This window comes from Pollachius pollachius, assembly GCF_949987615.1.
Source record: "Pollachius pollachius genome assembly, chromosome: 1".
Lineage (NCBI taxonomy): Eukaryota > Metazoa > Chordata > Actinopteri > Gadiformes > Gadidae > Pollachius > Pollachius pollachius.
Window position 1 is genome coordinate 21,913,734 of NC_136934.1, and position 22,576 is coordinate 21,936,309.

Genomic DNA, 22,576 nt, shown 5'->3' on the forward strand with positions numbered 1-22,576 from the left:
CAGTATCGATTTAAGATTTAGATTTATCAGGAGAGTCAGTTGAGGAGGAGGGCTAGTCATCCTCACAGCCACCTCTTGGAGGCGCCCCTGTTGCTCCCTCGCTTGCATCCTTTCTCCGCCATTAGGAAGTGTTGCAATTCCACACCTGTGATTGACAAGCAAGTGGTAATCTCTGAATCAATCCAATCAGGGAGGAGAATAAAAAAATCAAAGTGGGCTCAAACAAATTACAGATTTCTTTTTGCCCATGGGAATTAAATGAAACATATGTTGAACCATGGGGGAAGTGGTCCAGTTAAAGCAAACGGAAGAATTAAAGACCAGGATTTTTTTGATTATCCCAAATCTATGTCAGTGCACTTATTTAGAAATGATGCATTTTTCATGATGGCCCCGATATAGCTCTACAGGTCCTGGTTAGTCAGGCCCTCGTTTGTCTCCCTCTGCTGGTCAACTGTTGTTGTACTCTTCAGAGTCTGAAATAAGTTGCGTAGGGCGACGCTGCACCTTGGCGTGAACAATTAATTACATCCAATTATTTCCGATAATTTACATATTCAGTCTTTTTAGTATTCTTTGTTTAAATACATTGTGGATATGTATGAACCTAGTTACAATGTTATTTATGTAATTTGAAAATGACATCCACTATACAACTAGGCCTACTGTTCCTCAAAAGAATGACAATTGTCGTGTAATGGGGGCAGTCGGACAGCAGGGGGAAGTAATGTGCTCTTAACTTCCGTAATAAAGAAAGGCTGACCGGCAGGAAGCATGTGAAAGATGCAAACATGATGTATCTTATTCGAATCTTATCGGGCTCCTTGGATAATACCATATGTACTCATTCTTCTTATTATATGGTATAGTAGTAGTATCAGAAAAAAGTGAAGCAGTACTAATACTAATTAGTATACCGATAAACTGAGTCTACTAGTATTCTTTATCTTCCTCGTTTCTGTTGTCTTTCATCTCCAGAACCAAGCTGCTGGACACATAGATAAAGTAAATTAACCATTTTGATGGGCTTTCTAACCAACGAGTGACTGGGCTTTGTAACCATGTTGCTTACCTGTTTCCCTTCATATCAACAACATCACAGGCCCCAATGTGCTGTGGACGCCTGGGTGAAAGGGCCAATGCAGCGTACAGCAGCAGATCTATTCTTAACTCTATGACAGCATGGCAGTGGATCACTCCTCTGGGATCCGGTCCAAATGAGGGGGGAATGTGTGAACGGTTTATATACCAACGATGTCGCCATATGTAAGCAAAACACCCAATCGATGATCTCAATGATTTGGGATGTTGTTGAAAGTGGCCAATCCTTACTGTAATTAGGTATTTCTTGATCTATTTTTGGGTTCACAACGGTCAACCTTTTTTTCGGTTACTACAGACTCGGCCCAGCTACTGTCCACGGCCAAGAGCTAAAGAATGGGGAGGAGAGTAAAAGCACGTGTATGGGGTGTGTCCTATACTAATCAGAGAACCAATCAGGTGGAGAGTTTTTTGAATATATTTGCGTATTTTTAAAAGGAGGCGTACCCTCAAACCCGGATTGAGCAATCGACGAGAATCTGACCAATGGCTTAAATGACAGAGGCTCAGCTGGACGGGGTCCCGCCCCCTATTCATATCCTCCAAACCCCGGAAACGGCGTCTTTTTAAAGAGACAGTCATTGGAAAAAAAAACTGTAACAACGAAGTAGACGGTAGGGTAGTCACCAGCAGCAAACAAACCAGAGGAGGGACAGAGACAGCGAACCAGAGAGCTATGTGGCAAGGTTGAAGAAGACGGAGATCATAAACCGCCTACTGTATTGAACAGTGTCTTAAACGTCCAACGATCCAACTGGATCCACTGGACATCTGAACCCCGATCCGAACAACGAGCTGGCCCTATTAAGGCTGCTCAGGCAGATCTCAAGCCAAACCAGAGCTGTTCGGATACGATCAGAATCGAGAGAACACAGCAACACGGATACAAGGTAAAAAGGCCAAACTCCAAAGGAGTGGAACACGTCTGGCTGCCAGTCCTCTGCATCATCTCTCTCAATCGACTGCAGCACTACCCATCATTCGTGTTGGTGAGTATAGGCTATTCTGACAGCTTTGGGCAAGCTAATCCATCCAATGTATTTAATCATACACCCACCATAGCCTCACATCATGATCACTTGACACCTGGCGGTGTTCAACGTGCAGTGTATTCTCTTACAATATACGTCTGTTAACAATCTCGGAATATGTGTCCATATCTGTATGCCATTTTTAAAACTATCTGGAGGAATTTATGTGAATCTGAGCGAAGAAGCAGCTGATGACATGACAGCAGTCGCCACATCTTGCAGTGTGTAGGGGGCGTTCCCCAGCTTTGTCTGCCTTCCCCACTCGTCTTGTCTATGTGTTCGCGTGTGCGTGTGCGATTGTGTGCATTTTGCAGAGGCGAGAGAAATATTGATAGAACTCGCGATTATTGTTATGTTCTGAACTTTGCACACCTTTATCACCCAACACGCACGCTCGCGTGCACGGGATTGCATAGAAATGCAGGGTAGCGAGCACCACTACTGGAGCATAAATCTGTGAGATTATGACGGTATCAGCAGGAGGAAAGCTGTACAGGGGTTTGCAAGGGAGTCCTGGACGCACGGGGCCTGCTTATTGTTATCTTGGTGTTCAGCTGTTCGTTGGTGATTAATCTAGAGTAGACTGTGAGTTAGGGTGTATTATTATTCTGCAGAACTCTGAACTCCCCCGGCTCCCTTTGTCCTAGCGTGCAGGGCGGGATGGCAGTGCACTGACAGAAACGCACATTCACACAAAGTACACATGCATTGTGTCATCTCCTGATTGTGTAATGTTGTCAAACTTGTGTGTTAAATGTGGTGACACTCTACAATAAAGGTACTAATGCTATTAACCATTAATTAACATTGGTTAATGCTGTAATAAGCATTAACTAACAATAACTAACTAATGGTCTAGTAACCATTAATGAACATGAGTTAATGCAGTAGTAATAATTACTATATAGCAATATCATATGATTTAGAGATACGGTTAGGGTAATGGTGAGGGCTACTTAAATAATGTGTAAGTTAAAACCTGAGTTAACATGAATACCATGACCTTAGCTAACATGAACACCTTTGGTTAATAATTATATTTAGGGTTAATCTATTGTTATTTATTGTACCCTTATTGTAAACCTGTAACCTTGAATGTTGATGTTGAGATGGAAAAATGTTGACCAAATTCTTATCTGTGACTTGCCATTACAGACACAGCTCCCCCCCCCCCACACACACACACACACACAAAGACACAGACACACAGACACAACACACATACACACGCGCACACACACAAACGTGCACAAGCACCAGCACACACATACCAAGAAAGCGTCTTTGTCCTCAGCTGTGTGTGACGTCATGCAGAACTGCACTGTAACCACAGGAGCAACACCCAATGCAAGGTGTGGGCTCTGATAAGAGAAGCCCAGGGTCCTAAGGCCTGATGCACCTGCCTGTTCACCCACTTTACCCACCCATTAATATACGTTACATTACCACATTACTTTACCATTCAACTACTTATTGTCATTGTATATGGGTTGTGTGTGTGTGTATGTATGTATGTATGGATGGATGGATGGATGTATGTATGCATGTGGAAATATATACATGTATGTAGGTATGTATGCGTGTGTGTGTGTGTGTGTGTGTATATGTGTATATATATATATATATATATATATATATATATATATATATATATGTATATATATGTGTATAACCTTGCCTCTACATGCCCATGTGTGTCCTCCCTGGTATCCTGATGTGTTTTGGATCTGAGTCCCCCTTGAGACTATATAACATGTCCATCAAATGTCATGTGACACATGAGAGAACATGTTTAAGGAGTGTAGTCACAGTTTGGCAGGGTAAGCACTTGTACACTCTGTATATTCTGGATTTGCTCGCTCTCTCCATCTCTCTGTCTCTCCGTCTCTCCGTCTGTCTGTCTCTCTGTCTCTGTCTCTCTATGTCTATCTGTCTATATGTCTGTCTCAAATGACATGAAGGCTTACTTTGTTCATATGACTCAACAGGGTTTGATATGGGAGATTGCAGATGATTACGGCTAATCACCGCTCAAAGGCTTTATCGTTCTCCATGTTATTTATTTCAGTCCTGTCTTGTGCACATGCATGAATCATGAATAGAAATAGTGAGGCCTTATATGCACATATATGCACAATATGTCCATGTCCTGGCTGTGTGTGTATGCACATGGCTATTGAAGGGTTAATGTCGGGTACCCAATGTTCAGGTTTAACATTAAAATGTACTCGTGTAAAAAGTAGAATCGTACTAATATGTGTGTTTGCCTGTGAAAACCTGTGTTAAAACTTCAATACTGGGTGTGTATGGACAGGTCCTGTTTAAAAGGTTGGCAGGGATATGGGGAGGGAGATACAAGCTGGAACAGTTTGTACAGCTAAACAGATATAATGCATACAGGTGTAGTTACTCAGTACGTTAGTTAGTTCCTACAGGCGGGCGTGTGAGCGTTTGTGTGTTCACATAAATGTAAACGGACTGCATTTATATAGTGCTTTTCTAACCTATTGGCCACTCAAAGCGCTTTACAATATTGCCTCACATTCACCATTCACGCACACATTCACACACCGACAGCGGAGTCAGACATGGAAGGGGACAGACAGGGTCTGTCCCCTTAGGTGCCTTGCTCAAGGACACCTCGGTTAGGTGCCTTGCTCAAGGACACCTCGACACTCAGCTAGAAGGAGCCGGGGATCAAACCAGCAACCTTCAGGTTACCAGCCAACCCGCTCTACCTCCTGAGCTACTGCCGCCTGCGGGTGTGTGTTTTATAACTCTATTATCAGAATGACAGAATGTTCCACAGCTCTTTAAATAGCACAGGTGCAGTGAAGTGTAACTATAACCCTGGTACTCTGTCCACTCCTGATAATAAAACGTGTGTGTGTGTGTGTGTTTTACACATGTACAGGAACCAAGCAAAAGGCGAAGTGCTTCAATGAGTTCTAGGTTTTCAAAATGGTGGAATGAGACAAAGTTGCAAAATCGTTGCCTTGGTTATCAAGCCAACGCAGGGCTTTCATTGTGATGTGTCAGTCCAGATCCATGATTGATGTCAAGGTTACCCACCTTGGTGATACTCCAAGCCATCATCTCCCCCAGATCTGCGTCCGGGATTATGTTGGTAATCAAGCCCTCCGCCCTGGGCTCCATTAATGGGGCCAGTTCTGGCCGGTCAGAACCCGGGCATAAGCAGCACATTCTTACAACCCAGATTAAACAAGAAGCCACCAGCATGAATCAGATGGTGTTGTGTTGCTGGGTGTGTGTAGCTTCTATTATTAATTATCTCTATTATTAAAAGGCCTATCTTGAGCCCCATTCTCTGTCTCTACTGTGGTAATGGCAGGGAGATTACCCCAGTCTTACCCCATGACTCACTACAGCCACTTGTCAAATTAAAACACACACACACACACACACACACACACACACACACACACACACACACACACACACACACACACACACACACACACACATTCATGCTACACTCACACACACACACACACACACACACATGCTACACACACTCATGCTACACACACAAGAAGGTGATGAGCATGAAATTGAGTTTCACCACACACTTAATTTAATAAAACTGTGTACACCATATTGATTTCAATTATCTGTGTGTATTGATTTCGTTTTTTGTATTATGCTGTTGTATAAAGTACTTCTCGATTCTATCTAGATATCTCTATCTTAAAAGTATTGATTGAACTAATTCTGATTAAATATGATTTATTGAATCGTTTGGATAATGTTTAAAATATCAAAAGAGGTGTGTTTTTGAAGCCTTGTCATAACTCTTGAAAGTAATCCACATGATCCAAGCCGGCAAACACCTCACTAAAATGGAAGGGGCCTTCATGCATACGTACGTACGCCTTTCCTTCACATTTCTCGACAACCGTTCATCCGATTGACTTGACGCTTAGCGTGTGCATGGGTGAGGGCTCGAGGAAGTGCAGTGTCAAGGAGGATGTCGTTTGGCCCAGAGACTCTTGAGAAAGCATTAACACGGGAGGCCAACTGCCATGGCCTGTTTTTTAAACAGGCTCATTTTGGACATGCACTGCGCTAGTGATTAAGTGGTTAGATAGTGGGTGGCTAGTTTATTGGGTGTTTTGTGTATGCTCTGGAATTGGCTCATTGTTTTATGTTTATAATGTAGATTTGGAAGCCCAAATGAATGAGTGATATCCAATTAGCATCATGCTAGCAGCTAAGCCTAATCCTATGCTTCGAGGCAGTTTGCCATGCTCTCGCTCGCTCCCCCCCACCCCTCTTCTCCCTCTCTCTTTCTCTCTTTTTTTTTGTCCTTGATTGCTCCATCATTGAATGTCTGGGAGATCTACTCTTTTGTGTCTGAGAACGCCCCCACCCTCCCCTTCCTGGTACCCCCACTCAGTCTCGCTGCTCCTCGCTGCTCTGTGAACACGTGGAGTACTGAGGGATCACCTCTGAACCCCGTCACCCCGTTAAGATGCGCTCCCCGGCGGGCCGCGACCCCGAACCACTGTCCAGAACGGGCAGGCCTCGTCCGGTGTGCGCAGGTGTTTGTGTGATCGTAATCCCAACGTTGTTCGAACCCCAACGAGCACACGGTGAGCACACAAAGCATTGTGGGGAGAGATGCAGTGACAACACCGCTTTTCCTCCGCCCACCAGAGAGTCAATTAGAAGATGGTAAAAATGCCCTTGGAGCAAAGCCAAGAGATGGACCTTTCACAGACACTGCCATTGGTCCAGTGTATCACGCACACGCTCGTTGATCTGTCCAGTCATGAATAATGCGTTGGTGGATATATCAACCACATTGTGACTGTCAATAACACAAGTAGGTGGGTCTTCTGGATAATAGGTGGGGGCTGACCCAGTGTTTGTGTGTCGAGGTGGGGGGTGGGCGAGCAGGGCTGTGGGCTGTCCTCGGCGTTAACCCTTTAACTCTCACTGACCTTCACCCTGGTTCCTGCAAAGTGTGTGTGTCAGTGTGTGTGAGTGTGTCTGTGGGGGGGGGGGGTTCTTTCACGGTGATTCATTGAGCGTATTCAGAGCGCAGAGTGGATTGAGAAGACCGAGGTCGAGAGATGAGAGAGGGATCAGGGGACGAGTAAAGCGAGAGAGGGATCAATTAGAGGGGAGATTTATTTTTCTTGAACATAATAAAAGAAAACAAACACCCAGGCAAATGCGCACGTGCATATTAACAACCACACGCACAACCACGTACAATCTGTGTGTTCAAGCACGTGTGTGCGTGTAACTGTTCTTATCTCTCTTTGACTGTTTTATAATCCCACACAAATATACAAGCCAGGAGGAGAAGGACGATTAAAAGCAGCTGCCCTTCAGCAACATCGTCACATTGCTTAAATCCAGAACCATTTTACAACAGGAAGGGCTTCTTCTTTTCCCTCAGAATAGAAACACACAAATAGCTTCAGATGTCTCTCTTTATCTCCCTCAGTGTCCTTATCTCACTCTGGGCCTCCCTTCTTACCTATTCTGCCCTCTCTCTGTCTTTGCGGATAACATTTCATTGGGCAAGCATGATAAACTAAAGTTGAAATCTGACCTATAGAAAAAGTGTAGGGCAAATAGCAACGTCATATTTGTTTTATGTATATAAATGCATCCATGTTTTATTTACGTAGGCGTTTTTTATTTATAGTTGATATATTAACAAAGTCACAATCAGACTTTGACTGGGGTTTCCAGCGTAAGCAAAAGTGTGAGTGTGTGTGTGTGTGTGTGTGTGTGTGTGTGTGTGTGTGTGTGTGTGTGTGTGTGTGTGTGTATGTGTGTGTGTGTAAAAACATTATGCACACGGTTGGTTAATACCTTAACCTCAGCAGACTGTCTGAAATAGCGCACGGCAAGTCAACATGCTGTTCCTTATTAGTTCACACACACACACACACACACACACACACACACACACACACACACACACACACACACAGGAAGTGTGGCCAGCTTCTGCAGCTCAGCTGATAAAGTTTTCCCATGCAATAAGTTTGTGTCCACAGATCATCTGTGGGTGTGTGTGTGGGTGGGTGTGTTTGCATATTTACTCTCTCAGGCATTAACAGATTCCCTGCTGTTCACACACACACATAAACACACACACAAAAACACATGGTTCTTTGGTCTGTAAAACAGGCCTAACAGGAGTAAGAGGCTGGTGCTAACCCCCCTCATCACTCTGACCAATCAGGATCACAGCTGAACCCCACCTTCCTCTGGCCAATCAGCTTGCAGGAATTCAACCCCCTCCCCGCCCCCCTCTCGCTCCACTCCATGCCTTCAGTGCTGAGTGAGCAGAGACCAGCTCGCTTTACCAGCTGAGAGGAGAGAATAACACAGAGAGAGATATGGTAGAGGTGAAAACTCGTCACCAGACCGGACAGAATGAGAGGAAAGGCGTGATCATTCTTCAGAGAAAGGGTGAGAGAGAGAGAGAGAGAGAGAGAGAGAGAGAGAGAGAGGAAAATACCAACAGAGAGAGAGAAGAGCCAGTAACATGGAGGAGGGGAGCAAAGAGAGGGAGAGGGAGCTGGTGTGTGAAGAGCCTGTTTGTATTCATAAGGAAGGGGGGGGGGGGGCTTGTTGATGGGGTTTTATTCTTTATGTAGAGAGAGAGAGAGAGACTGAGTTCGGACTGTGTTGGGACTACCATGATACACAAGCCTGCTGAGGGCATACCAACCTGACCTGCTCTCTCTCTCTCTCTCTCTCTCTCTCACTCTCACTTGCTCTCTCTCTCGATCTGTGTGTGTGTCTCTCTCTCTCTCTCTCTCTCTGTCCGTCTGTGAAACTCCACCCATTCAGGAGGAAGGAAGCCCGGAGCCACATAGCTGAGGAGCTAGAGAGAAAGAGGGCGAGCGAGCAGCCCCAACTGAAGTAAAGACGAGAGCGAGAGAGAGAGGAAGATACCATCTGTTTGCGGGGGTAAGTGTCACAACAAGTTCTCTTTCAGCGAGACAGGTATGTAAGGCAGACCACCACACTTTTCAGCAGACAGCCTGATGTTTTCAACAGCTGACCAAAAAAAAGTAGAAGGGTGATAAGTGAGGCAGTGGGTCAGATGATTAACTTTTAAACTTGTGGAACAAATCCAAGATCAAACGCATGATGGTGTCTGATTAACCCAACGACAGCCAGGCCCACAGACTGACCGGCCGTGGAGAGACAGGCTGACAGACAGACAGGCTGACAGATAGAAAGGCATAGATAGAGAGAGCGACAGTATGTCAAACAGCTTCCTCAGCAACTATGTCACCCGACTGTCAGTTTAGCTTAAACCCCCCCTCGACTTAACAGCCACTATGTGTGTGTGCGTATGTGTGTGTGTTGTGTGACTCTCCAGTCCATGCCCCCTCCTTGTACACACTGTATACAAACACAACAGACTATACAACTTTAAATAGCTTGTGTTATCCAATCAACAGGTAATGTAGGTTTTGTGTGTTTTGCCTGTTTAGATGTGGATGCATCATTTTGAGCCCTAGCGACATTGGGTGTCAGCAAGTAGCCTTGACCCCCGCCCCCCCGTCCCCGTCCCCTTCCAGGACCAACTAAATATGTCTTGTTGTTGGCCCATTTCATTCTCCTCTCATCAGATGGGATAACGCTACCCAATATAAGTGGGCGCCGTGCTCCGTGTATCATCAGCTCAGTCTCCCGGCTTAGCTTAGCCCAACAGACACGATGGGGTCAAGGGTCACATAGGAGGAGCTCCATCCAACAAGCTGTCAGGTCTTCACAGCGGGCCTTTGCAAGGTCACGCACGTCAATGTGTGGAAGTAGAGCCAGGGGGAAGGGCGTGTTTTACTCACCACACTAGGGAGCAGAGGTGGAAGTGGGCAGAGAAATGCTTGTGGTTGTTCGTTGAAGCTAAAGCGTTTTCACCATGGTTTCTTTGTGGTTTTGTTATTTTTTCTTCAAAACAAACCGGTTGCTGTGGTGTGCCTTGGGGAACCAGAGTTGCGTTTGCGTGTTCCTTATAGTAATCAAAGATTAACCAGCTGTTTTTTAATATCCAACCTCTGGCAGAGCACCATCTCTGGTAAACACTGGTCTCGGGTTACACCATAGATTCAGCCCGATGTGTGTCAGAAGCGTGTGGTGGTACATGTCCACACCAAAATGTATTCATACCAGCCATCGAATCACAGAGGAGGTAGGAAGACGACACCAGGAAGTAAACAGAGGAACTGGTCCAGTGGTTGTGCCCGGAGTCATAGTATAATAGATATAAATAGATACTATATGTAATGTAGTACCTCTAGAAGGACATTCTCACCTGTGGGTGGATGCGCGTGTGCATGTGGTAATAAGTGCATGCACTTGTGCACATGATTGATCATATTCCTGTAGAATGATTAACATGTAGAGGAATCAATCATTTAATTGTAATGTACTGTCATGATCATCTCAAATCAATATAATACATGACATAATTACAATTACTACACTATGGAATTCTGGTCCGTCTATTGCAATGTGACACACAAGGGCTGGTAAAATAGGGGCCCTTTAACACATCAGTTGTGCTATCTCATGGCATATGGAGATGTGTCACATTACCAAAGTAAGGCTTGAGTGGTGATACTGGGAGGGCCTACTGCTTAATATATCATAGGCCTGCCTACTGCTTAGTACATCATAGGCCTGCCTACTGCTTAGTACATCATAGGCCTGCCTACTGCATAGTACATCATAGGCCTGCCTACTGCTTAGTACATCATAGGGCTGCCTACTGCTTACTTTCACTGTGGGTCAGGCCCCTGCATATTTCCTATTTGCTGGAATGTTATGCCTGCCTGCTGCTCTACCTTGTGACAGCGATCATAGAAACAGCTCTGTTTTGGAGGAGGTTGTGTTGACATTAAAGGTCCCATTTGATTGGGAAATAATCGGACAATTGTGGTTGATTCTTCATAGGATTGAAGTAATGTAGTTTTGTGTTGTCTTTCAAGCGGTCTGGCTACCAGCTGCTCAAACGTCTCAGTGTCCCGACGACGACGTGAAATTCACCCACACATGTCCTGAAGTGCCCTGGGTCCTCTGACCTAGGGTCTTGGAATACACACACACACACACACACACACACACACACACACACACACACAATGTAGTTCATGAATCCCTGCCAAATTGATCCTGGCCATGGTATAGTACTCTTCATTAATTAAGTGTGTGTTCTGTTCACTTTTCACTTTTTCGCTTTGAGGCTCCATGAACAACCATCGTGCATGGCTGGTGAAAGCCCGACAGCCTCGGCTTCAGCCAGCCCCCTACCCCCTACCCTGAAGGGTGCCAGCTCCCTCATAACCTAACAGCTTGTTTGAAATACACTTGGGAAATAATACGGACCAACAATGGAGTCCTGAGGGATTCCCAGTGAATCGTCAGACTCCTGAGGAGTCTATAAATACCCCTCAGAGCTGAGTGGGTCTCCGCACCTTCCCCCGCTCTGTCTTGCCTGGTCGCCGTCTGGGTAGACGCCCAGGGGACGCTTTGCCACCTGTTCTCTACGGGAGACAATTGGAGAGAGTACAAACTAATCCATTGTTCAACACACGGCTCTGCCTGGGTTCATTGGTCACGTTCTCATGTGTTGAGGTGCAATATCCTATGTTTTCTTGCTTCTCTGTCTCTGAGGGTGCACAGTGTATTGCTGGCATGGCTGGGTGCAGATGGGTTTAACTCAGTCTATGATGTTGCTTATAATCTTGGAGTATGATGTCTGTGGATTAGTATGTGACTGTCTTGCCAGCACTGGCCTGTGTTAGTTCTGTAAACACACTCTTGGTTCGTTGTCTGCCTATTCCTCTCTCCTTATCTCACTCTTTCTATCACTCCTCTTACCATTGAGTAAACATTGATGATGAATGATCCTTCACACACTCTCTCTCACTCTATGGGTTGGTCTGCAGTGTGACCTTTAACCCCTGAGCCATCGTTATTTTCAGCTAATGAACGGCCTCCACCTGCGTTGTACCACTGTTGATGAACAAATAAAAGAAAACGATGGCTAATCTGTCTGTAAAAAATGCAATGCAGAAGTGATTTCAAAACATAGCTCACTTCCTCCCAGTTGGGAAAAAGTGACTAGTCTTTTAATAGCGGCCTTGGGTAGCTATTAGTAGAAAGGCTGATGTTCTGGTATTTTGGCTGGCGCTGGTAGCTCTCAAAGGGATCCATCTCAAAGTGAACTGCTGTCCCTTACAACCATGTGTCAAGGTTCAGATGTCAGACCCTAATATACAACAGTACAGGGAAAACCTTCTTTCATTCTTTCTTTCCCAATTTCTTTCTTGCTTTCTTTCTTTCTCTCCTTCTTTCTTTCTCTCATGCTTTCTTACTTTCTCTCGGTCTTTCCCTCTTTGCTGCAAAGCACAAAGGAGCTGTTGTCATCAGGCATCTTGTCGCCATGGCAACAGCTCCGGGGGACACCCCACCCCTCACCCCCTATTCGTCTGATTTATTTCCAAATTCTGGTCCAAGTAGGCCTGGGAACCAGCAAGCCTTTGGTGTCTCTCTCTCTATCTACATATCTCTCTCTCTATATATCTCTCTCTCCCCTCTCTCTGTTTCTCTCCTTCTTTTTTCAGGAACACTCTTCATCTACTTGATGTGATTATTTTCACTTTGCATATTTGATTGTTTCTCATGTATTGTTCCTTCATGACCTTGTCATGTCGCACAGCGATGTGATTGGTGAGTAATCTGTTTGCGTGTCTCCATGTTGTTTCAGGGATTCTGAGTGGAATGCTCCAGTCATAATGTCACTGCCATGTCACACCTTACGCCCAGCTCGCATCGGAGGGGGTGCCCGGCTATCGGCCAATCCCAGAGGGATCCTAAGTAGAGCCACTTCCTGTTCCTGTTTAGAAGAGTTTCCTTACAAGAACCTCCCACTCCTCTGACTCTGTTTTAAGGTATGAATATTGAATCGCTTTTCATAGCAAATGTAAATGTCCAAAAAACGAAAGAGGAGATTACTTAATATATATGGTAACACTTTGTGAAATATAGTTTTTTTCATTCATCACACACTCATACTGGTGTTTACATGAGAAGCCATTATATCACTCTCTGAAAACATACAAACTAAGCCGTACCAAACAATAAGAGGTGAGGATAGACTGGTATATAGTGAAAGAGCCATAGAGAGGAGGGTGTAGTCTGGTGCAAGTTAAGCAGTAGGCTTTGTACCACATTAGTGGAGGTAGTGCAGTAGGCCTTGTACCACAGTCTAGTAAAGGTGGTGCAGTAGGCTTTGTACCAGTTTGGTATCTAACTCCATCTCTTCCTCACTCAGGCCCTCCCCTGTGTTTTCCCCGGTGCCGCAACCTCCACCTGGAGTCCCGTCCACTTGGCATCCCACCAGTTGCCATGGAGACATGCAGATGGGCGTGGTAAATCCTGCTGGCTACAGCTTCCAGATGTTGTGGCAGATGTGGACAGGGCTGGCAGGAAGCATTGGATCAGGACGGACACAGAGGTGAGCGACATCAGCAGGTATCGGTGTTATAGTGCTGACAGCCAGCCAGCAGGGGGCTGTCAGCTGGCGCCCCCTGCTGGCTGGCTACAGAACTACAGGTATGGGGGTTTGAGCAATGATTGTTCATGTGAAAATATGCATCTATCTTTGAGTAACTCATCCTTCATCCAGAGAACCATTAATAGCCATTAATAGCCAGTTTTGTCTCTTGTCTTCCCAGTCGGAGCGGCCAGGCTCAGCTTCCCATCGACACACTCTCTTGTGACCTCACAGCGGTGACATCACAGCAGGGGCTCTAGGAACCCTCTTCAGCGGCGACTCCACCGGAGCTCCTTGGCCACCCAGCCCCGTTGGTCACTCTCGTAGACAGACAGCATGCGGCACATCCACGTGGAGGCCGCCCCAAAGGAGGCCCCGCTGGAGCTGCCCACCCAGGAGGGGGACCTGCCCCCGTCCGCCGCCCCGGCCCAAGGCCTGGACCCGGGCGTGAGGCCGGGGGCCCCCCGGGCCTACGGGCAGGAGGAGCTGCGGCTCCAGAAGGTCTACCAGCTGTCCATCTTCTCCCACCTGGGGGGTTTCTCCGCCTCGGCAGACCCCCCCGGCGAGGACCCCCAGAAGCCGGCCCCGCGCGCGGCCCTGAAGAGGGGCCTGGAGGAGCCCCAGCTGGCCCCCAAGCGGCCCCACCTCCAGGACTCCACCCACGGGGAGGAGATGGAGGAGGGCGCCGTGCTGTGCGGCCCGGGCCCGGCGGAGACGGGGGGCCCGGGCCCCGGGGGGGCGGCCTATTCCTGCACGCTGATGGAGCCCAGAGACTCTGAGGGGGGGCTGTCGCCCCGCTCCCCGCCTCTGTCCCCCAGCCAGACGCCGGCCCGCCGGCCCGCCCAGCACAACCACAACCGGCCCGTCCCCGACGGGTTCTCCCCGCTCTCCCCCAGGTCTCCCCCCATGTGCTGTGAACCCCTGGGGCCGACGGGTTCCCAGGGCCCCGCTCCGAGGGCCGAGGGCCCCGGCGGGGGGCGGGGTTCCGGCCAGCCCCCGGGCGGCCCCGGAGAAGAGAGCTGCGGAAACGGCTGCTCCTCCCTGGGGGGCCAGACGGGCCCCCAGCCCTCCGACGCGGCCTGCTACGAGACCCCCCGCCCGGCCAGCCCCACCAGCTCCCCCGGCCCCTTCTCCCCCCCGCACCACTCGGAGCCCCTGGAGCCCGGCGAGGCCACGGAGTGGGAGGCGGGGCTGGAGTCCTCGCCGCCGGAGCGCAGCGCCACCCAGGCCGGCTCCCCCTCGGGCCTGGCCCTGACCCCCAGCCCCAATGGGCTCCGCATCAGCGCCTCAGGGGCCCACTGCCCGGCCAAGAAGCGGCTGCTGTCGCCCAGCGACACGGGGGAGTCGTGCTCGGAGGACGAGGGCCCCTCCACCTCCAAGAGGAGCCGCCTGGCCCTGCTGGCCCCCGGCCTCGGCCCCGCCTCCTGCCGCAGCACCGACGCCAAGGCCGCCCCCTACTGGAACCACCTGCTGCCCTCCGCCAAGGTACACACACGCGCGCGCGCGCGCACACAAACACACATACGCACACGCACACGCATGCGCGCGCGCATGGGCCAAACGTCACAAAGTCATGGTTAATAACGGCTCACACCATGCTGGAACAAACAGAGGAGGTCCAGAAGAGAACCCATTCAGAGGCCCGGCTATTGTTTCACTCCCATTGACACACACACACACACACACACACACACACACACACACACACACACACACACACACACACACACACACACACACACACACACACACACACACACACACACACACACATACTCTACAACTGCCTGGAGAGAGGTGTTAGGGGCGCTAATATTAACAAAGGGGCTACTTTTCCATAGGTGTCACACGCCGATGCGGTCAGTGGGACCACAGGGGTCAGGGGTTTTCACCAGGAGAGAGAAGGGTGAGGTTGAGGGCGTGAAGGGGAGAGAGAGACGAGAGGCCAAAGGCGGCGTAGAGAGGGAGAACAGAGAGGGAAGTCCTAGATTCATATCGTCTGTGAAGAAACCGAGCGAGTTCAGGGAGGTAGTGAAACAGTTCAAAATGTCCTCTGTGTTTGTGAGCGAGTGTGGGGGCGACGAGGCCAGCCTCAGCTGACATAGGGCTCCCCGCTCTCTACAGAGCACCGGGTCAGCTAGGCGCGCGGGGCTAGCCGACGGGGCTGGTGTCTCTGTAAGCGAAGAGCTCGCTGCTAGCTTAGGGATAGCCACTAGAGTAGGGGTAGTCACCAGCCTGAGACCTGCGTCCAGCGTGGGGTTAGCTGCTAGCTTTGGGCTAACCACTAGAGAAAGGCCGGCTGGCAAACAATTAGGAAACGAGTGGGTGGTCTTAAACATGGGAAATACTTGTTTGCATGCAACGTCCAGTACTCAGTGCTGTGTAAGTAAAAACACTCACACTCTCAAGCACTCACTCACTCACTCATTCACACACTCACACACACACACACACACACACACACACACACACACACACACACACCCTGTCACCTGATGACCCCGACCCTAGCCAAGCAAGGACCAGTTGAATGGTTATTATTAGAAGGTTCCTTGTAGTAAGGTGATGTTACGGTTCAGCTTTGGCAGTAAAACAAAGCATAATGACGTTAAGGAGAAAAAGTATCATAACCTGTTTATCTTTATCTTCAGAATGCAACAGAATGCACAAGATCAGGGCGACGTCTGAAGAGTGGGCTGCGACTGAAGAGGTGGGTTTGGCTCTCTACGCTCTAGCCTTGGAAACGATTGAGGCGATGTATCAAGCGTGAACATCAGTAGGGTGTGTTTAGTAGTGACTGCTTTGGGTGCGTGTTCAGTGTGTGTGGGATCATTGGTAACGTTTTGTTGGGCGTGTTGCAGCCGGCAGCTCCGCAGCGGACGGCGTGCGGACAGCGGGCGCACGGCGAGGCCCTCCTCCTCCGTCAGTCGAGCCCTGCTGGGGAACTTTGAGGTACCGCCGTCACCCCCCACCTGCTCCTCCCTGAACGGGGCTTTCTCGAACCTGTCAAGGGCCTGATTATTATTAAAAAAATAAATGGACCTATATTTCTTCTCTTATTTTGTACACCTATTTTCTGTATGTCTTAAATGTTAATCTCGCGTTTAGAATAGAACAGAATTAACTTTATGGTCCACAAGTGTAGAAATCTGCCTTGGGCTTTTTCATGTGGTTTCTAAAAAAACGATTTCAATAAAATAGTGTGATAATAGTGTGTAGAATACACTCTATTAGAATACACACACTGTATAATACACACTATTGTCCTTCTGTACTTTCTGCTGTTGCAGCTGCAATAGAGCTCGTAAGTCTGCCCCTTCCGGTAGACCCCAATGGGACCTATGAGATTGTAAAATATGAATGGGTTTCAATGGAGAGAAAGTAATTATCTTCTGGTCCCAGTCTTTATATGCCCTGGATTACACATATGTTGTTTGTGGATTTAAATGATAATTTTCCATGCCAAGAGTTTGACCGTTTATTGTGCAATTTTTCAGTTAAAGGCTGTAGAGAAAACACAATGAGAAAGACTACACGTCTCGTATGCGACGTAACGCTCCATGCGACTGGCGTGGACAAGACCGACAATCTCCCCATCGGCATAACTGAAACTCTCCACGTGCCCCAACTTATAAAGGCTTCCCCTCTTTTGATGCTGTTATCCTCCCCTTGGCAAAAAGCAGTGAAGTGGAGCAGAGAGATCGCCATGTCTGAACCAGAGTGGAGGTGACGTATATCATTCGCGTCGAGAGCAGCAAAGAGCTGTAGTTCACAAAGCGGCCTCACACAAAACCTAACATTATCAAACTTCTTCGCAGATTTTTTGTTTTCTTTGCATGAAAAATTATAATTTAAATCCACAAACAACATATGTGTTATCCAGGGCGTATAAAGACTGGAACCAGAAAATAATTACTTTCTCTCCATTGACTCCCATTCATATTTTACGATCTCAGAGGTCCCACGGGGGCCTACCGGAAGGAGCGAGCTCTATACGGTGTGTGATGACTGAAGTGCTGACTGTATCTTGTGTGTGTGTTGACCCCAGGAGTCCATACTGAAGGGCCGCTTCTCCCCGTCGGGGCAGATCGAGGGCTTCACGGCGGAGATAGGCGCCAGCGGCTCCTACTGCCCGCAGCACGCCACCCTTCCTGTCCAGGTCACCTACTATGACATCTCGGAACACAGCGCCCCCTCCCCCTTCCTGGTCAGTCCTGCCTCCCTCCAGCTGTACATGTATACACGGGCCGGGGCATAATACAACGTTATCATATACATCATTATCGTTGTCTTTGATTGGCATCATATCGTCAGTTGCATAGCCTTAATGAATTGCGATGAGAAGATATGCCCTCAAAATGACGAAAAAAGGATACCATAGATACCAATGATGTTTTTGTTGGATACCGTACTTGAAATATATCCATTTACTTCAATTATTTCAGTTATGACCGTCAGATAGTCAGTTGGTATTTTGAATTCATGTATATTGTATTGACATTTATTGATTGATTGTTTAAAGGTCCTATGGCATGCTACTTTATGAATGTTTTTATATAGCTGTTAGTGGGCCCCTAATACAGTACTTAAAGACGTTCAAGAAACTCAGCAGAATTACAGCCACTAGGAGCCAGTCCCACAAGGAGCTTTCCACAAACATGCCGTTTTTTAGAGGCGGGTCAAGGTGGAGGGTGGGGGTGTGGCCCTGAGCAGCTTGCGGCCACGGTAACATGCGCTCGTGTTTACAGTGGATGTATCGCAATGGCGAGGCGCACACAGCTTTTTGCCGTATTCTGTAAATATTCTAAAACACTCACACTTATACATAGATATCTATATCATATAATAGATATTTTCACGGCCAAAAGCTGTGTGCACTTCCGGGCAATATTATGAATCTCAAACGACTGCGTCGGGTTCTCCGACGTCTCCGGTTCTTCCACTTCCACATCAATCTGAAATAGACTGACCCGCGACATGGAGGAGAAAGGGATTGTTGCCCGCGATGTTGACCGCGATTGTCTCCCGCTGGAGCCCCGCTGCCAGCTGCCCGCTGCCCGCTGCCAAGCACCACCGCCTCAGCAGCGGGCAGCGCCGAGGCACCACCGCCCCACGGCAGCGGGCAGCGGCGGGAGACAATTGCGGGCAACAATCCCTTTCTCCTCCATGTCGCGCTTCATGTACTCCAGGGAGTCTAAGCCAAAGTTCCTTTCCCCCCAATTCCTGCTCAACCATGGCTGAGATAACCCCCACTACGAGTCTCATTGTGGAAATACCAGAGACGTAAGAGAACCCGACGGGTTATGCGCCATAACACCAACAGCAAAATGGTCATCCAAATAATAAAGAAGTGTACAACACTTGCGTTACAGTGTGTATTCACACACACACATGTGGCGCTCACAGGGTCGTAGCTCATTGGGCAAAGCAGGAAAAGGGGAGGTAACATGTCCCCGTATGACGACATACGGGGAAAAATTCCAAATCGGCGCGTCTGAGCTTTGTTTTTTCAAAGGCAGAGCAGGATAGCTAGTGCTCGTTTTATACCTAACGCCATTTCTAGCTACTGGGGGACCATAGGCAGGCTAGGGGAACTTATATTGATGTTAGAAAACCTCATGAAGTGAATTTTCATGACATGGGACCTTTAATATTATTGTTGCCGTAATAACTATATTGCCCAGCCCTAGATCATCTTACATTGTCATTACATTATAACAGTCGTGCCATTGGCTCTCTCTTAATGATTTAACTTCATGTTCAATGTGTAGGATGTCTGAATTTCACGTGAAAGTCATATCTGTGGCATGTACACTTCTACAATCCAGAGTCAAAGCTTTGTTTTTTGACTAATTGTGTTTGGATTGAGTCTCATGGTTCTCGCGCATTCGTTTTACAATCCAAACTCCACTAGCAACTCCAGACTTCCTATGCATTCACATGCAAATGTCTTGCGTTGGACTCAAGTGAAGCCGCTGATTGAAGTGTATGACAAGGTGTGATGTTTGTCTCCGGCAGGGTGTGGTTTCCCTCGAACCGCTTGGGAAGAAAGGATACAGCGTACCCAAATCAGGGACCATTCAAGTGGTGAGTCCTCGTCTGGCTAGCTCTCTATCCCATGGAGTACAAATCGTAGCTCCTCCTCTTTTACCTTTCAAAGTTAAGGTCCCAAGGGGGTGCATTCTTTTTCGATACGGAACAGTCCTGCTTTTTAAACAGTTTCACATCGCTACGCTACCAATCCAGCAGATGATTCAACATTAAAACAAAGGTCAAACAGAACTATCGACCAGATGTTTCCTTGACAACGCAAAAACAATATGCTCAAAGCATCACTGCAGAATATTTTTTATTTCAGCGGATTAAATCGATAAAAAAACTGTAATGTAACAGATGAAAGTAACTATTTTCTATTCATTGTTGGAAACTGTGCTCTAACTGGAACAAACCACTCCAGGCTGTCCTGTTACTGAAAAATAATGCAGTTCTGCGATGGTAATCAACCTTGATCCAAACATTAAAGCCATCCTGAGAGCTCAGTGTCGTGATGAGTCCACCATTGCTCATGCAGTCCTGCTACACTGGCGCCCCAGCACACAAAGCCCTCTGCCGAGGCATGTGTGAGGTGTCCGTGTCTGTTACTGTTCTGTGTGGTCAGCACTGTAGCCAGTTCAAGTAAAGCACCTCCTTTTAAAGATAGCATGATATCAGACACTTCCTCAGACAATGTTGCATCAATCTCTGAATTATGTTGAACTAACCCAATGCTGTCTGTCTGTCTGTCTGTCCAAACAGACCTTATTTAATCCCAACAAAACTGTGGTGAAGATGTTCCTGGTGACCTACAACTTTGAGGACATGCCTGTTAATCACATGACCTTCCTCCGCCATCGTAACTTCCTGGTGCCTGTGGAGGAGGTGCCTGAGGGCCAAGGGGAGGGGCCAGCAGGGGGTAGAGTCCCGGAGAGGAAGAGGATCCTCTGCTACCTGATACACCTCAGGTAGGTCACAGATTGGACGTGTCATGTAAACAATACTGATCCTTTACAATGACCACACACTTTGACGAATCTACAATCATCTTAATAGGCAGTGCCTAGTTGTGCAGAATGGTCTAAAACCAGTTTATTTCAACAGCCCTTCATAACATGTTAAAGCCCAAAGAAGACACATGTTCAGACAGAATGGTTAGCATCTTAGGATGTTATCTCACCAGGACACGTTTTGCCCCTTTGTGTCCCTTCTGCTTTAGATTCCAGAGTTCAAAGTCTGGAAAGATCTACTTGCACAATGACATGCGGCTGCTATTCTCCCGTAAGTCCATCGAGATGGACACAGGGATTCCTTACGAGCTGAAATCCTTCACCGAGGTGCCAAGAAACCCCAAATATTCCCCCCGTGTGTGACCGCTCGCCAACGACGCTCCTTACACCCCCGACGCCCCCGTCCTCCCACCCGACATCAAACACCAAACACAGCCCTTCTCTGGTCAGACACGGACAGACCGATGGTCGGACGGACTGATCTACTGAACAACTGAACGACCAACCTGAGAGATGCAGAAACAGATTCACTTTAAATTACCAGTACACACGTTCCACATTCACGCAGTCATGCACGCACGCACACACGCAAACACGCACACACATCACTCAAAATGAAAAACAAAGTCGCACACACACTCCTCCTGCGAGAAGCCTCCTTCTTGTGGTGGGGGCGGAGCCTCTGCGCTCAAGGCAGTGTGGTAAAGGAAGGGGGAGGAGCCTCAGCGGTTGTGGTGCGGGGCCACACGGGCAGGCTGGAGGGTGGTCTGAGGACGCTGAGTGGACCTGGAGCCCGCAGACACGCCCGTGTAAACATGCATGCCTTGTGACTTTAAAAACAGCAACAACTGTATTTTCCTCTAGTGCCCGAATCACGCTTTCCTTCACTCTGCCTGCAAGTGACCCCCCCGCCCCCCCCTCTCCTCCACTTCACCGCCTCAAACGGCGTTCCTGTTGTTGTGTAACGGTATGTGCGCATGCGACCCAAGCGCGCGCGCGCACACACACACACACACACACACACACACACACCTCTTCGTGGTGAGGAAGTTGGCTGAGACGCAGGGCTGGCGATGGGCACCTCGAGCACATCGGGGGCCCGTTTCAGCGCTCAGCCTCACTTTATTCCTCCTTCCACCAGGTGTACTACAGTGGTTTGTAACGACAAACTAGTCTGCCCCTCATTCTCCCTATCCCATCAAGCCACGCTTCCCCCCACCACCACCACCACCACCACGTAGCAATCTCCACTGTGGTACGGACGGCGGAACAGAACACCAAGTCGGAAAGGGTCATACCATGTCATGAACTGCAGGGGGGGGGGGTCAGGTTAGGTTTAATGTAGCCAGACTGAGGGACACTGTGTTTTTTTTTTTCTTCATTCATTTTTTTCTTACAGTACGGTGATAACAGTTGGATTTAGGAGTAGAAAAAAAAGAAAGATGTAGTATTTTTTAATTTATGTCTTCTTCGCAAATGTCTTAATAAGCAATATGCTGCACAGAGTAGAGTGTGTGTTTTCCAGTCAGACGTCATTTCTCTGGGAGGGCTTTTGTTGGTGTGGTGTGGGGGGCGAGGAGCCCAAGCAGTGGAAAGAGGATATATGTAAAAGGAGGACTAGGGAGGGAGGGGAGGGGGGTATTTAACATTAGGGTGGGAAAGTATATGTATATTTAAATTAAAAAAACATTAATAAAATATGTGCTGTTGTGGTTCTTATTTCACAGACACAAACACACATACCATTACTCTTCCTGTTTGAGAAAACGTGTGTTTATTGGGGAACTGTGTGTGTGTCTATCAGGGACTTGTGGAATGTGCATAGATAGGTGTGTGATTTA

At 47.9% G+C, this 22,576-nt stretch overlaps 1 protein-coding gene across 2 annotated transcripts; it reads left to right on the top strand.

The window, feature by feature from the left end:
* Window positions 1–1,760: 1,760 nt before the first annotated feature.
* On the top strand, window positions 1,761–22,345 carry atosb (atos homolog b). Of its 2 annotated transcripts, none has more exons than XM_079750908.1 (11): window positions 1,761–2,090; window positions 8,973–9,092; window positions 12,904–13,087; window positions 13,471–13,653; window positions 13,874–15,177; window positions 16,344–16,402; window positions 16,554–16,644; window positions 17,741–17,899; window positions 19,711–19,779; window positions 20,488–20,693; window positions 20,945–22,345. In XM_079750908.1, exons 5-11 carry the CDS (start codon window positions 14,029–14,031, stop codon window positions 21,096–21,098), a joined length of 1,887 nt encoding a protein of 628 aa, XP_079607034.1. In that variant the 5' UTR covers window positions 1,761–2,090; window positions 8,973–9,092; window positions 12,904–13,087; window positions 13,471–13,653; window positions 13,874–14,028; the 3' UTR covers window positions 21,099–22,345. The 2 variants fall into 2 exon arrangements, with proteins under 2 accessions (XP_079607034.1, XP_079607033.1); XM_079750907.1 differs by lacking the exon at window positions 1,761–2,090 and adding an exon at window positions 8,466–8,588.
* The last annotated feature ends 231 nt before the right edge of the window (window positions 22,346–22,576 follow it).